Source organism: Mesoplodon bidens, assembly GCF_964165515.1.
Source record: "Mesoplodon bidens genome assembly, contig: HAP1_SCAFFOLD_967, whole genome shotgun sequence".
In the NCBI taxonomy this organism is placed as follows: domain Eukaryota; kingdom Metazoa; phylum Chordata; class Mammalia; order Artiodactyla; family Ziphiidae; genus Mesoplodon; species Mesoplodon bidens.
Window position 1 is genome coordinate 1 of NW_027672101.1, and position 13,604 is coordinate 13,604.

The window sequence follows — 13,604 nt, forward strand, 5'->3', positions numbered from 1 at the left end:
GCCAGACTACCAACTAAATTCTTCATGGAAAATGTCAGAGTCAATTGCTGATAAGCATGACTCGGCAGTGTGCCCTCCCTTTTGGAGCAGCAAAGACAAACCAAAGGAGCTGCATGTGCATCAGCAGCCCCCATATCCTAAGACCCTGGAGGACCATTTACAGCAAAAACCTATCCAGTTCTTCTGGGGTCTCCCGTCTCTGCACAGCGAGTCCTTGCCCTCTGCTGTTCATGTCTTGGCTGACAGTTCCTCAGTCTTTATTTTCAATGGAAACTCGAATGTCTCCACAGGCCAAGAATCACCAGTGCTTCCCGATCCCCTGCCTCTGTCCTTGCCTGAGATTCAGCCTGAACCCTTGCCTCAAACCCTGCCTCAATCTCAGCCCCTACCTCTCACTCAGGTCCAGTCCCAGGCCGACCCTCAATCCCCACTCCCAGGCATACCATCTGATCCTCTACCCCAGAATAGGATCTGTGGAGTAAGTCTCCACAGACCTCAGGAGGAGTCAGAGTCTCTCTCCTCATCTGAAATTCAACAGCTGGAATGGAACATTTTGCAGAAACAACAGGAAAATTTGTGGGGTTTACCCTCTGTGGTCCAAAGATCTCGAGAAGACTTTTGTCCATCAGCTCCTAACACTCCTCGCCACTGGGCCCCCCAGGCCCATGTTTCAATCTCCGTCCTTCCTGGGGAGTTTCCTCTCTGTGATGAACTTCGGAACCTCTCATTTCTCAGTCCTGATGTCCCGACACTCCCGGAGACACAAATCCAAAAGAGGAGCGATTTCCTGATGTGGAAGGAAAAGGAAAAGAGAAAAGATTCTTTTCCAGAACAACTTAGGCCAGACTACCAACTAAATTCTTCATGGAAAATGTCAGAGTCAATTGCTGATAAGCATGACTCGGCAGTGTGCCCTCCCTTTTGGAGCAGCAAAGACAAACCAAAGGAGCTGCATGTGCATCAGCAGCCCCCATATCCTAAGACCCTGGAGGACCATTTACAGCAAAAACCTATCCAGTTCTTCTGGGGTCTCCCGTCTCTGCACAGCGAGTCCTTGCCCTCTGCTGTTCATGTCTTGGCTGACAGTTCCTCAGTCTTTATTTTCAATGGAAACTCGAATGCCTCCACAGGCCAAGAATCACCAGTGCTTCCCGATCCCCTGCCTCTGTCCTTGCCTGAGATTCAGCCTGAACCCTTGCCTCAAACCCTGCCTCAATCTCAGCCCCTACCTCTCACTCAGGTCCAGTCCCAGGCCGACCCTCAATCCCCACTCCCAGGCATACCATCTGATCTTCTACCCCAGATTAGGATCTGTGGAGTAAGTCTCCACAGACCTCAGGAGGAGTCAGAGTCTCCCTCCTCATCTGAAATTCAACAGCTGGAATGGAACATTTTGCAGAAACAACAGGAAAATTTGTGGGGTTTACCCTCTGTGGTCCAAAGATCTCGGGAAGACTTTTGTCCATCAGCTCCTAACACTCCTCGCCACTGGGCCCCCCAGGCCCACGTTTCAATCTCCGTCCTTCCTGGGGAGTTTCCTCTCAGTGATGAACTTCGGAAGAAACTAGAGCATCACCTTCGAAAGAGGTTCATCCAGCACGAGTGGGGCCTGCCCCACAGAATCTACGAGTCTGTGTCACTGAGATTGCCTCCAAATGGTTTTTCAGAGGCATCTGAGTCGGAGAGCAATAATGGAGTCTCACTGACCTCTGTGTTTAAGGGTCAGAGCAGCAAAAATGTAAATGTTGGATTGAGCCAAACTGGAAGCTTCCATGAGAGGAGCTCAGAAATGTTCCAGCTAGAGGAAGATGTGGGGAAACATCTGGGACACAGCCTAGAGAATGGCCCAAAAGATCACCTGTTGAATGACCCAAAGAGCTCTTCAGGTAAGGATCTGGGGTATGACTCTGAGAAAGACCTAAACAGTCAGATGGTGAGTCTCTCAGAGAAAAATTCAAGGGTGTCAGCAAAGAGTCTAAGTCGGAGACAACTTGAAAATGTCCTAAAAGTACATTTGAGCAAGAAGTTGGAGGACATACATGAGGGTCGGCTCCCTGAGACTGTGCGTAATTCATGGCATGCTATCAAGCAAACATTGCTTCTTTCTGTGAAATCCCACACCCAAACAAAACAGAGAAGTTTGCCCTCATCAGTGGGTGAGGCCTACCCCCTGAATACCTTCCAGGACCTGACTTTTGTTGATTCCAGTCCACAACAGATGCTGGAAGCCCATATTAAAAGGTTTCCTATGAGGATGTTGTGGGCCCTTCCCCGCAAGGTCCTTGAATCCATCCAGATCTTTAAATTGAAAGATGCCTCATGCCAGTCCTTGTCTCATGCCAACTTGCCCTCCTCAACCAATGTGATTTCTGAGGCAGACTCCAAATCTGGGAGCTTCAAGTCCTTGAGAGGAAGCTCTGCATCTCTCCATGGAGACAAAGTGGGAACAACAAATTCAGCCCCTGACCTGGATCGTTCTCTCCCTGCCACCTCACCTGTGGGCAAAGGAGGACAGAGGGTCCTGAGACAACCACGCTCTGATGTCAACCGTGGGCTGGCAGAGGGTGTTCAGAGAATTAAGGATGCCAGACAGACTCGTCTGCCTGTCTCCCTCTGCATCACAGGGAAAGCAGGTCATAGACAGACTCAACTAGACAACAGAGATCCCCAAAAGCTGCTTGCAAAGCAAGCTGGGGCCAGATATGAGCCAAAGCGTAAGAGTGTGAGTTCCAGTGATAAAGGAGAAATGCAACAGGGCAAAAAGGTGGAGAAGTCAGAACCTGTTTCAATGCCCAGATGGTCTAGGGAGGTATTCACGGCTGAGGAGCTTGACACTCTTCAATTAAAAACTAGTGACATGTTGGCAACTAGCAAGCCAGGGAGCTCCCAAATGATAAATGTGAATGAGAATAAAGTAGAAACTACCGTGACCACTGGAAGCCCCCCACCCAAATTACCAGTTCCCCAAGATCCTAAATCATTAGACCTTAAAGAACAACTGTTCAGTGAGTTGAACTTTAAACTGGAGAACAGGGAGCATAGCCAGGCTCAAGGCCAACCCACTGACGCATCCCTTGCTTCAGATAACTTGACTAACGAGGCCTCACTGACTCATGCCCAGGGTGTCTCAGGTGGGGACATGGGAGCTTCCCAGGTGCTGCATGTCCATTTGGAGGACAGAGGAATCAGGATGGAGCAGCAGCAGGAACCTTGGGTCCCTAAGCATGCCTTAAGGAGGTGCCAGGATAAGAATTTCCCACCAACTGCAAAGAGAGTGAGCCCTCTGGAGCCCAAGGCAGAAGAGCTTGATCGAGGGGATAAAGGGTTCGGGACATCCCAACTTAGGAGGAAGCGTTTCCCTACTCAGGAGATGGTACTAGCGAAGACACTTGCGAGCAAGTCTTCCCAGATGCTATCACAGAAGGGACAGCCTCTTCCTGAAGGCCATATCAGAAAAAGAATGAAGCACTTCTTGCAATGGCTTTTTTCTGGGATAAAATACAAAAGGCAAGAAGATGCCCAGGAAAAGGGCAGCCCCATATCAACTGTGCAGAACAGAGGCCTAGTTAAAAGTAGAGCTGCCTTGACTGGGACAACTGAAGCTCAGAAAATCGCGACAGGCATCAGGAAGTTCCTAGATGAGAAACCGGGGTGTCAGTATGCAATGGATGTCACCTACTCTCAAGAGCCCCTTCCTTCCCCAGTGCAGTTTAGGAAAACTCAGCAAAAGGCGCAAGTGCAGGTCTGGACAGAGCCTGTCCAGGGGCATCCTTTCAACCACAGGGCTCCCTCCTGTAAACTGACAAATATCAAGTCCTGCCATCAAGAAGCTATCTTTGCTGGCCACAGTTATCCTCCAAGTAGTACAAGACAGATCAGAGATAAGAAGAGACACTCCCAGAAAGTTGTGGCATTCAAGGACCAGCGACTGTGTCACAAACATCCCCCACCAGTGTCCCACAGGGAGCCTGTGCCCCATCCAAGCCCCACCCGCAGGCGTCAAGCTGGCCAGGCACCCACCACTGCGCTCAGCACTGCTGAAGGCCCTGTGTTCAGACATCTGTCTCTACTGTCTAGACAGAAAACACTGCCCCAGAATTTCCAGGGATGAAGACTTCCCATCCAGAAATAACTCCTTCCTTGTAGAGATTATTGATTCTCCCCAATAAATATTTATCTAATAATAGTGTATCTTTTCTGTGTACTGTGTACTGTGTTGGGGGCATGGGTTTTGGGTAACTCAGGGCTTATGTGTAAGGGAAAGGAAGGAGATAGTTCAGCTCTTACTGATTGCTTCCTTTGGCTTTGGCTAAAAGGTGACCAGTCCTCTGGAGTTCTTGCTGAGAAATAGATATTGTGCCCCTTCCACCCCCGCCACCCCACCCCCGCCCCGCCCCAAAGCCCATTTCCTCCCTGATGAAATTTGAGGAGGTGGGCTTTGTCTTCTGCCGCTTAGCTTAGCCTTAATGAACATGTATATCAGCCCACATCTCCCCCGTCACTGAATGTTTTATATCCTGTAGAGAAGTAGGGGAGATAGGTCTTTTATGGAAAATGTCAGAGTCAATTGCTGATAAGCATGACTCGGCAGTGTGCCTTCCCTTTTGGAGCAGCAAAGACAAACCAAAGGAGCTGCATGTGCATCAGCAGCCCCCATATCCTAAGACCCTGGAGGACCATTTACAGCAAAAACCTATCCAGTTCTTCTGGGGTCTCCTGTCTCTGCACAGCGAGTCCTTGCCCTCTGCTGTTCATGTCTTGGCTGAAAGTTCCTCAGTCTTTATTTTCAATGGAAACTCGAATGCCTCCAGAGGCCAAGAATCACCAGTGCTTCCCGATCCCCTGCCTCTGTCCTTGCCTGAGATTCAGCCTGAACCCTTGCCTCAAACCCTGCCTCAATCTCAGCCCCTACCTCTCACTCAGGTCCAGTCCCAGGCCGACCCTCAATCCCCACTCCCAGGCATACCATCTGATCCTCTACCGCATATTAGGATCTGTGGAGTAAGTCTCCACAGACCTCAGGAGGAGTCAGAGTCTCTCTCCTCATCTGAAATTCAACAGCTGGAATGGAACATTTTGCAGAAACAACAGGAAAATTTGTGGGGTTTACCCTCTGTGGTCCAAAGATCTCGAGAAGACTTTTGTCCATCAGCTCCTAACACTCCTCGCCACTGGGCCCCCCAGGCCCATGTTTCAATCTCCGTCCTTCCTGGGGAGTTTCCTCTCTGTGATGAACTTCGGAACCTCTCATTTCTCAGTCCTGATGTCCCGACACTCCCGGAGACACAAATCCAAAAGAGGAGCGATTTCCTGATGTGGAAGGAAAAGGAAAAGAGAAAAGATTCTTTTCCAGAACAACTTAGGCCAGACTACCAACTAAATTCTTCATGGAAAATGTCAGAGTCAATTGCTGATAAGCATGACTCGGCAGTGTGCCCTCCCTTTTGGAGCAGCAAAGACAAACCAAAGGAGCTGCATGTGCATCAGCAGCCCCCATATCCTAAGACCCTGGAGGACCATTTACAGCAAAAACCTATCCAGTTCTTCTGGGGTCTCCCGTCTCTGCACAGCGAGTCCTTGCCCTCTGCTGTTCATGTCTTGGCTGACAGTTCCTCAGTCTTTATTTTCAATGGAAACTCGAATGTCTCCACAGGCCAAGAATCACCAGTGCTTCCCGATCCCCTGCCTCTGTCCTTGCCTGAGATTCAGCCTGAACCCTTGCCTCAAACCCTGCCTCAATCTCAGCCCCTACCTCTCACTCAGGTCCAGTCCCAGGCCGACCCTCAATCCCCACTCCCAGGCATACCATCTGATCCTCTACCCCAGAATAGGATCTGTGGAGTAAGTCTCCACAGACCTCAGGAGGAGTCAGAGTCTCTCTCCTCATCTGAAATTCAACAGCTGGAATGGAACATTTTGCAGAAACAACAGGAAAATTTGTGGGGTTTACCCTCTGTGGTCCAAAGATCTCGAGAAGACTTTTGTCCATCAGCTCCTAACACTCCTCGCCACTGGGCCCCCCAGGCCCATGTTTCAATCTCCGTCCTTCCTGGGGAGTTTCCTCTCTGTGATGAACTTCGGAACCTCTCATTTCTCAGTCCTGATGTCCCGACACTCCCGGAGACACAAATCCAAAAGAGGAGCGATTTCCTGATGTGGAAGGAAAAGGAAAAGAGAAAAGATTCTTTTCCAGAACAACTTAGGCCAGACTACCAACTAAATTCTTCATGGAAAATGTCAGAGTCAATTGCTGATAAGCATGACTCGGCAGTGTGCCCTCCCTTTTGGAGCAGCAAAGACAAACCAAAGGAGCTGCATGTGCATCAGCAGCCCCCATATCCTAAGACCCTGGAGGACCATTTACAGCAAAAACCTATCCAGTTCTTCTGGGGTCTCCCGTCTCTGCACAGCGAGTCCTTGCCCTCTGCTGTTCATGTCTTGGCTGACAGTTCCTCAGTCTTTATTTTCAATGGAAACTCGAATGTCTCCACAGGCCAAGAATCACCAGTGCTTCCCGATCCCCTGCCTCTGTCCTTGCCTGAGATTCAGCCTGAACCCTTGCCTCAAACCCTGCCTCAATCTCAGCCCCTACCTCTCACTCAGGTCCAGTCCCAGGCCGACCCTCAATCCCCACTCCCAGGCATACCATCTGATCCTCTACCCCAGATTAGGATCTGTGGAGTAAGTCTCCACAGACCTCAGGAGGAGTCAGAGTCTCTCTCCTCATCTGAAATTCAACAGCTGGAATGGAACATTTTGCAGAAACAACAGGAAAATTTGTGGGGTTTACCCTCTGTGGTCCAAAGATCTCGGGAAGACTTTTGTCCATCAGCTCCTAACACTCCTCGCCACTGGGCCTCCCAGGCCCATGTTTCAATCTCCGTCCTTCCTGGGGAGTTTCCTCTCTGTGATGAACTTCGGAACCTCTCATTTCTCAGTCCTGATGTCCCGACACTCCCGGAGACACAAATCCAAAAGAGGGGCGATTTCCTGATGTGGAAGGAAAAGGAAAAGAGAAAAGATTCTTTTCCAGAACAACTTAGGCCAGACTACCAACTAAATTCTTCATGGAAAATGTCAGAGTCAATTGCTGATAAGCATGACTCGGCAGTGTGCCCTCCCTTTGGGAGCAGCAAAGACAAACCAAAGGAGCTGCATGTGCATCAGCAGCCCCCATATCCTAAGACCCTGGAGGACCATTTACAGCAAAAACCTATCCAGTTCTTTTGGGGTCTCCCGTCTCTGCACAGCGAGTCCTTGCCCTCTGCTGTTCATGTCTTGGCTGACAGTTCCTCAGTCTTTATTTTCAATGGAAACTCGAATGTCTCCACAGGCCAAGAATCACCAGTGCTTCCCGATCCCCTGCCTCTGTCCTTGCCTGAGATTCAGCCTGAACCCTTGCCTCAAACCCTGCCTCAATCTCAGCCCCTACCTCTCACTCAGGTCCAGTCCCAGGCCGACCCTCAATCCCCACTCCCAGGCATACCATCTGATCCTCTACCCCAGATTAGGATCTGTGGAGTAAGTCTCCACAGACCTCAGGAGGAGTCAGAGTCTCTCTCCTCATCTGAAATTCAACAGCTGGAATGGAACATTTTGCAGAAACAACAGGAAAATTTGTGGGGTTTACCCTCTGTGGTCCAAAGATCTCGAGAAGACTTTTGTCCATCAGCTCCTAACACTCCTCGCCACTTGGCCCCCCAGGCCCATGTTTCAATCTCCGTCCTTCCTGGGGAGTTTCCTCTCTGTGATGAACTTCGGAACCTCTCATTTCTCAGTCCTGATGTCCCGACACTCCCGGAGACACAAATCCAAAAGAGGAGCGATTTCCTGATGTGGAAGGCAAAGGAAAAGAGAAAAGTTTCTTTTCCAGAACAACTTAGGCCAGACTACCAACTAAATTCTTCATGGAAAATCTCAAAGTCAATTGCTGATAAGCATGACTCGGCAGTGTGCCCTCCCTTTGGGAGCAGCAAAGACAAACCAAAGGAGCTGCATGTGCATCAGCAGCCCCCATATCCTAAGACCCTGGAGGACCATTTACAGCAAAAACCTATCCAGTTCTTCTGGGGTCTCCCGTCTCTGCACAGCGAGTCCTTGCCCTCTGCTGTTCATGTCTTGGCTGACAGTTCCTCAGTCTTTATTTTCAATGGAAACTCGAATGCCTCCACAGGCCAAGAATCACCAGTGCTTCCCGATCCCCTGCCTCTGTCCTTGCCTGAGATTCAGCCTGAACCCTTGCCTCAAACCCTGCCTCAATCTCAGCCCCTACCTCTCACTCAGGTCCAGTCCCAGGCCGACCCTCAATCCCCACTCCCAGGCATACCATCTGATCTTCTACCCCAGATTAGGATCTGTGGAGTAAGTCTCCACAGACCTCAGGAGGAGTCAGAGTCTCCCTCCTCATCTGAAATTCAACAGCTGGAATGGAACATTTTGCAGAAACAACAGGAAAATTTGTGGGGTTTACCCTCTGTGGTCCAAAGATCTCGGGAAGACTTTTGTCCATCAGCTCCTAACACTCCTCGCCACTGGGCCCCCCAGGCCCACGTTTCAATCTCCGTCCTTCCTGGGGAGTTTCCTCTCAGTGATGAACTTCGGAAGAAACTAGAGCATCACCTTCGAAAGAGGTTCATCCAGCACGAGTGGGGCCTGCCCCACAGAATCTACGAGTCTGTGTCACTGAGATTGCCTCCAAATGGTTTTTCAGAGGCATCTGAGTCGGAGAGCAATAATGGAGTCTCACTGACCTCTGTGTTTAAGGGTCAGAGCAGCAAAAATGTAAATGTTGGATTGAGCCAAACTGGAAGCTTCCATGAGAGGAGCTCAGAAATGTTCCAGCTAGAGGAAGATGTGGGGAAACATCTGGGACACAGCCTAGAGAATGGCCCAAAAGATCACCTGTTGAATGACCCAAAGAGCTCTTCAGGTAAGGATCTGGGGTATGACTCTGAGAAAGACCTAAACAGTCAGATGGTGAGTCTCTCAGAGAAAAATTCAAGGGTGTCAGCAAAGAGTCTAAGTCGGAGACAACTTGAAAATGTCCTAAAAGTACATTTGAGCAAGAAGTTGGAGGACATACATGAGGGTCGGCTCCCTGAGACTGTGCGTAATTCATGGCATGCTATCAAGCAAACATTGCTTCTTTCTGTGAAATCCCACACCCAAACAAAACAGAGAAGTTTGCCCTCATCAGTGGGTGAGGCCTACCCCCTGAATACCTTCCAGGACCTGACTTTTGTTGATTCCAGTCCACAACAGATGCTGGAAGCCCATATTAAAAGGTTTCCTATGAGGATGTTGTGGGCCCTTCCCCGCAAGGTCCTTGAATCCATCCAGATCTTTAAATTGAAAGATGCCTCATGCCAGTCCTTGTCTCATGCCAACTTGCCCTCCTCAACCAATGTGATTTCTGAGGCAGACTCCAAATCTGGGAGCTTCAAGTCCTTGAGAGGAAGCTCTGCATCTCTCCATGGAGACAAAGTGGGAACAACAAATTCAGCCCCTGACCTGGATCGTTCTCTCCCTGCCACCTCACCTGTGGGCAAAGGAGGACAGAGGGTCCTGAGACAATCATGTTCTGATGTCAACCGTGGGCTGGCAGAGGGTGTTCAGAGAATTAAGGATGCCAGACAGACTCGTCTGCCTGTCTCCCTCTGCATCACAGGGAAAGCAGGTCATAGACAGACTCAACTAGCCAACAGATATCCCCAAAAGCTGCTTGCAAAGCAAGCTGGAGCCAGATGTGAGCCAAAGCGTAAGAGTGTGAGTTCCAGTGATAAAGGAGAAATGCAACAGGGCAAAAAGGTGGAGAAGTCAGAACCTGTTTCAATGCCCAGATGGTCTAGGGAGGTATTCACGGCTGAGGAGCTTGACACTCTTCAATTAAAAACTAGTGACATGTTGGCAACTAGCAAGCCAGGGAGCTCCCAAATGATAAATGTGAATGAGAATAAAGTAGAAACTACCGTGACCACTGGAAGCCCCCCACCCAAATTACCAGTTCCCCAAGATCCTAAATCATTAGACCTTAAAGAACAACTGTTCAGTGAGTTGAACTTTAAACTGGAGAACAGGGAGCATAGCCAGGCTCAAGGCCAACCCACTGACACATCCCTTGCTTCAGATAACTTGACTTACGAGGCCTCACTGACTCATGCCCAGGGTGTCTCAGGTGGGGACATGGGAGCTTCCCAGGTGCTGCATGTCCATTTGGAGGACAGAGGAATCAGGATGGAGCAGCAGCAGGAACCTTGGGTCCCTAAGCATGCCTTAAGGAGGTGCCAGGATAAGAATTTCCCACCAACTGCAAAGAGAGTGAGCCCTCTGGAGCCCAAGGCAGAAGAGCTTGATCGAGGGGATAAAGGGTTCGGGACATCCCAACTTAGGAGGAAGCGTTTCCCTACTCAGGAGATGGTACTAGCGAAGACACTTGCGAGCAAGTCTTCCCAGATGCTATCACAGAAGGGACAGCCTCTTCCTGAAGGCCATATCAGAAAAAGAATGAAGCACTTCTTGCAATGGCTTTTTTCTGGGATAAAATACAAAAGGCAAGAAGATGCCCAGGAAAAGGGCAGCCCCATATCAACTGTGCAGAACAGAGGCCTAGTTAAAAGTAGAGCTGCCTTGACTGGGACAACTGAAGCTCAGAAAATCGCGACAGGCATCAGGAAGTTCCTAGATGAGAAACCGGGGTGTCAGTATGCAATGGATGTCACCTACTCTCAAGAGCCCCTTCCTTCCCCAGTGCAGTTTAGGAAAACTCAGCAAAAGGCGCAAGTGCAGGTCTGGACAGAGCCTGTCCAGGGGCATCCTTTCAACCACAGGGCTCCCTCCTGTAAACTGACAAATATCAAGTCCTGCCATCAAGAAGCTATCTTTGCTGGCCACAGTTATCCTCCAAGTAGTACAAGACAGATCAGAGATAAGAAGAGACACTCCCAGAAAGTTGTGGCATTCAAGGACCAGCGACTGTGTCACAAACATCCCCCACCAGTGTCCCACAGGGAGCCTGTGCCCCATCCAAGCCCCACCCGCAGGCGTCAAGCTGGCCAGGCACCCACCACTGCGCTCAGCACTGCTGAAGGCCCTGTGTTCAGACATCTGTCTCTACTGTCTAGACAGAAAACACTGCCCCAGAATTTCCAGGGATGAAGACTTCCCATCCAGAAATAACTCCTTCCTTGTAGAGATTATTGATTCTCCCCAATAAATATTTATCTAATAATAGTGTATCTTTTCTGTGTACTGTGTACTGTGTTGGGGGCATGGGTTTTGGGTAACTCAGGGCTTATGTGTAAGGGAAAGGAAGGAGATAGTTCAGCTCTTACTGATTGCTTCCTTTGGCTTTGGCTAAAAGGTGACCAGTCCTCTGGAGTTCTTGCTGAGAAATAGATATTGTGCCCCTTCCACCCCCGCCACCCCTCCGCCCCACCCCAAAGCCCATTTCCTCCCTGATGCAATTTGAGGAGATGGGCTTTGTCCTCTGCTGCTTAGCTTAGCCTTAATGAACATGTATAGCAGCCCACATCTCCCCCCTCACTGAATGTTTTATATCCTTTAGAGAAGTAGGGGAGATAGGTCTTTTATACCTGAGCAGCGTTAAGTGCAGGTATACTTTCTGAAAATAATGCTGAAGAAGAAATAACAGCTTAATCATTATTTAGAACTCAGTGACCAGAGGCTCCTACAGGGGGCTCAACACTGAATGGCACTATTTGGGCAGAGGTTTTGCTCTACTGGACCCTGGGCTACTTGCCGTAGGGTCCAGGAACAGCACAGCAGCTGCTTAAGAATCTGTCATGTGGGTCAAGTTAATATATCGGGAGAGCATACTTTAAACTTGATATGGAGGTTTCCTTACTAGAAAGGCACTCTGGGGAAGTGGTTCCCCTCCCGGGGTATTTTTTCAGGCTGCTCATTTAATGACCGTTTTTTGTTTTTGTTTTTGTTTTTTGCAGAAGAAAAGCACCACTCAGCTGTCAGTGGTAGGAATGTTGACCAGGCAGCCACCTACCTCCCACGGTAAAATACAGCTGAGAGTAAGCAAAAGATGTCTTAAAGTGAGTGGGAAAGTAAGAAAAAGTGAAGGGAAAGAATGTCCTTACTGGTGGAACAAAGTTCATGCCTCATCTTTCCCATATTCTGACCCTGTCCTGCTCCCCCATTCCTCAATCTGATCCAAGCACCATGTCCTTGAGGCTGACCAGAGAACTGCATCTGTGTCTTTATATTTAAAGTGGGTGTTTTGTAGACAGCATATAATTGGATGTTGTTTTATCCACTGACAGTCTGTCTTTTAATTGGTGAATTTAGAACACTTACATTTAGTGTTTTTTTATATAGTTGGATTAATATCTGCCATATCTGTAACTGTTTAGTATTTATTATGTGTATTCTTTTTTCTTCTTCTCTTTTTCTGCCTTTTCTGATTTTAAACAAGCACTTTATACGACTCCATTTCTCTCTTCTCTTAGCATGTCAAGTATTCTTCTTTAAACAAACATTTTCATGGTTGCCCATGAATTTGTAATATACATTTACAACTAATCTAAGGCCACTTTTATATAGAACATTATACCACTTCATAGGTAGTGCAGGTTCCGTTATAACAGAATTCCCAATTCCTCCCTCCTGTCCCTTGTAACACTGATGTCATTTATTTCACTTATCCATATACTATAACCACCCAATACCCTATCATTATTATTATTAGGTCAACTGAGAATAAGAAAAAGAAAAGTTTTGAGTTCCGGCAGAGAGCGCGGTAAGAAGCGGATCGCGGCCTTCTAGCCCGGGGCCCTCCAGGCCCTCCGGCCTCTGGTCGGCAGGTGAACTGGGGGACCCCCGGGACACGCTCAGGCTGCGTCTTGCCGAGCCCCAGAGCCCTCGCCACAGCTGCCCACTGACAGGGCCCGAGCCTGGAAGCAGCAACGAACTGCTCCCCCACCCCCACCTCCGCGACCTAATGGCGGCGGCCCCTCGGAGCCCAGATCCCGCTCACCGCCGGGTCTCTTGACCCCATGCTGCAGGGGTTAGGCGAAGCCCCCGGCAGGCCACCGAGGACGTGGCGCCTTTGGGCGTCAGGCGTGGCAAGGCGAGAAGAATGGCGGCCACTGGAACGCCGTGGAGGGCCGTTAGAGCCTCGAGGGCCCGGGAAGGGGGGTCTACGTGGGCGCCAGCTCAGCCACCCTTAGGCCTTGGAACCCGCGCGGTTCCGGGACCTGAGGTGACCTCTGTGCCCCAGTTGGTCGAGACCTCACCTCGTCCGGACAACGACGGACAAAGGCCTTAACGGGCCCGGAAGGTGAGCGGAGCCCCGGTCGACGACGGGTGGAACGTTTGCGGGTCATCGGGCGGTTGGTCGTCGTTCTACCAAGACCTCGATGTTGGAAGATAGAAATGGTAGAATAACGTACCACATGCGGCCAATAGGAAGTGCCAGCCACCCTTTGGGAAGATTTACTGGCCGTTTATAGAAGGCCTGTGTATATAATATGAAAAAGCTGCTCTCAACATCCCCCCCAACCTTTCGAAAGAAAACTTTTCGCTACATATAGGCCTAGATGTGAAGAGGTTGCCGTATGATAGAGTTAAAGTCACAT

At 49.6% G+C, this 13,604-nt stretch overlaps 2 protein-coding genes across 2 annotated transcripts; both read left to right on the plus strand.

Moving 5' to 3' along the window:
* Positions 1–437: 437 nt before the first annotated feature.
* On the plus strand, positions 438–4,111 carry LOC308610577 (spermatogenesis-associated protein 31D1-like; the record flags this gene model as incomplete). Its single annotated transcript, XM_081259660.1, has 1 exon — positions 438–4,111. A coding segment is annotated over one exon (3,674 nt), but the record flags the coding sequence as incomplete, so codon positions are not given.
* A 1,276-nt stretch (positions 4,112–5,387) lies between these two features.
* On the plus strand, positions 5,388–13,018 carry LOC308610575 (spermatogenesis-associated protein 31D1-like; the record flags this gene model as incomplete). Its single annotated transcript, XM_081259659.1, is given in 6 exon segments — positions 5,388–5,396; positions 5,827–6,423; positions 7,726–10,869; positions 11,098–11,149; positions 11,152–11,185; positions 12,793–13,018. Coding segments are annotated over 6 exon segments (4,062 nt in total).
* Positions 13,019–13,604: the final 586 nt, after the last annotated feature.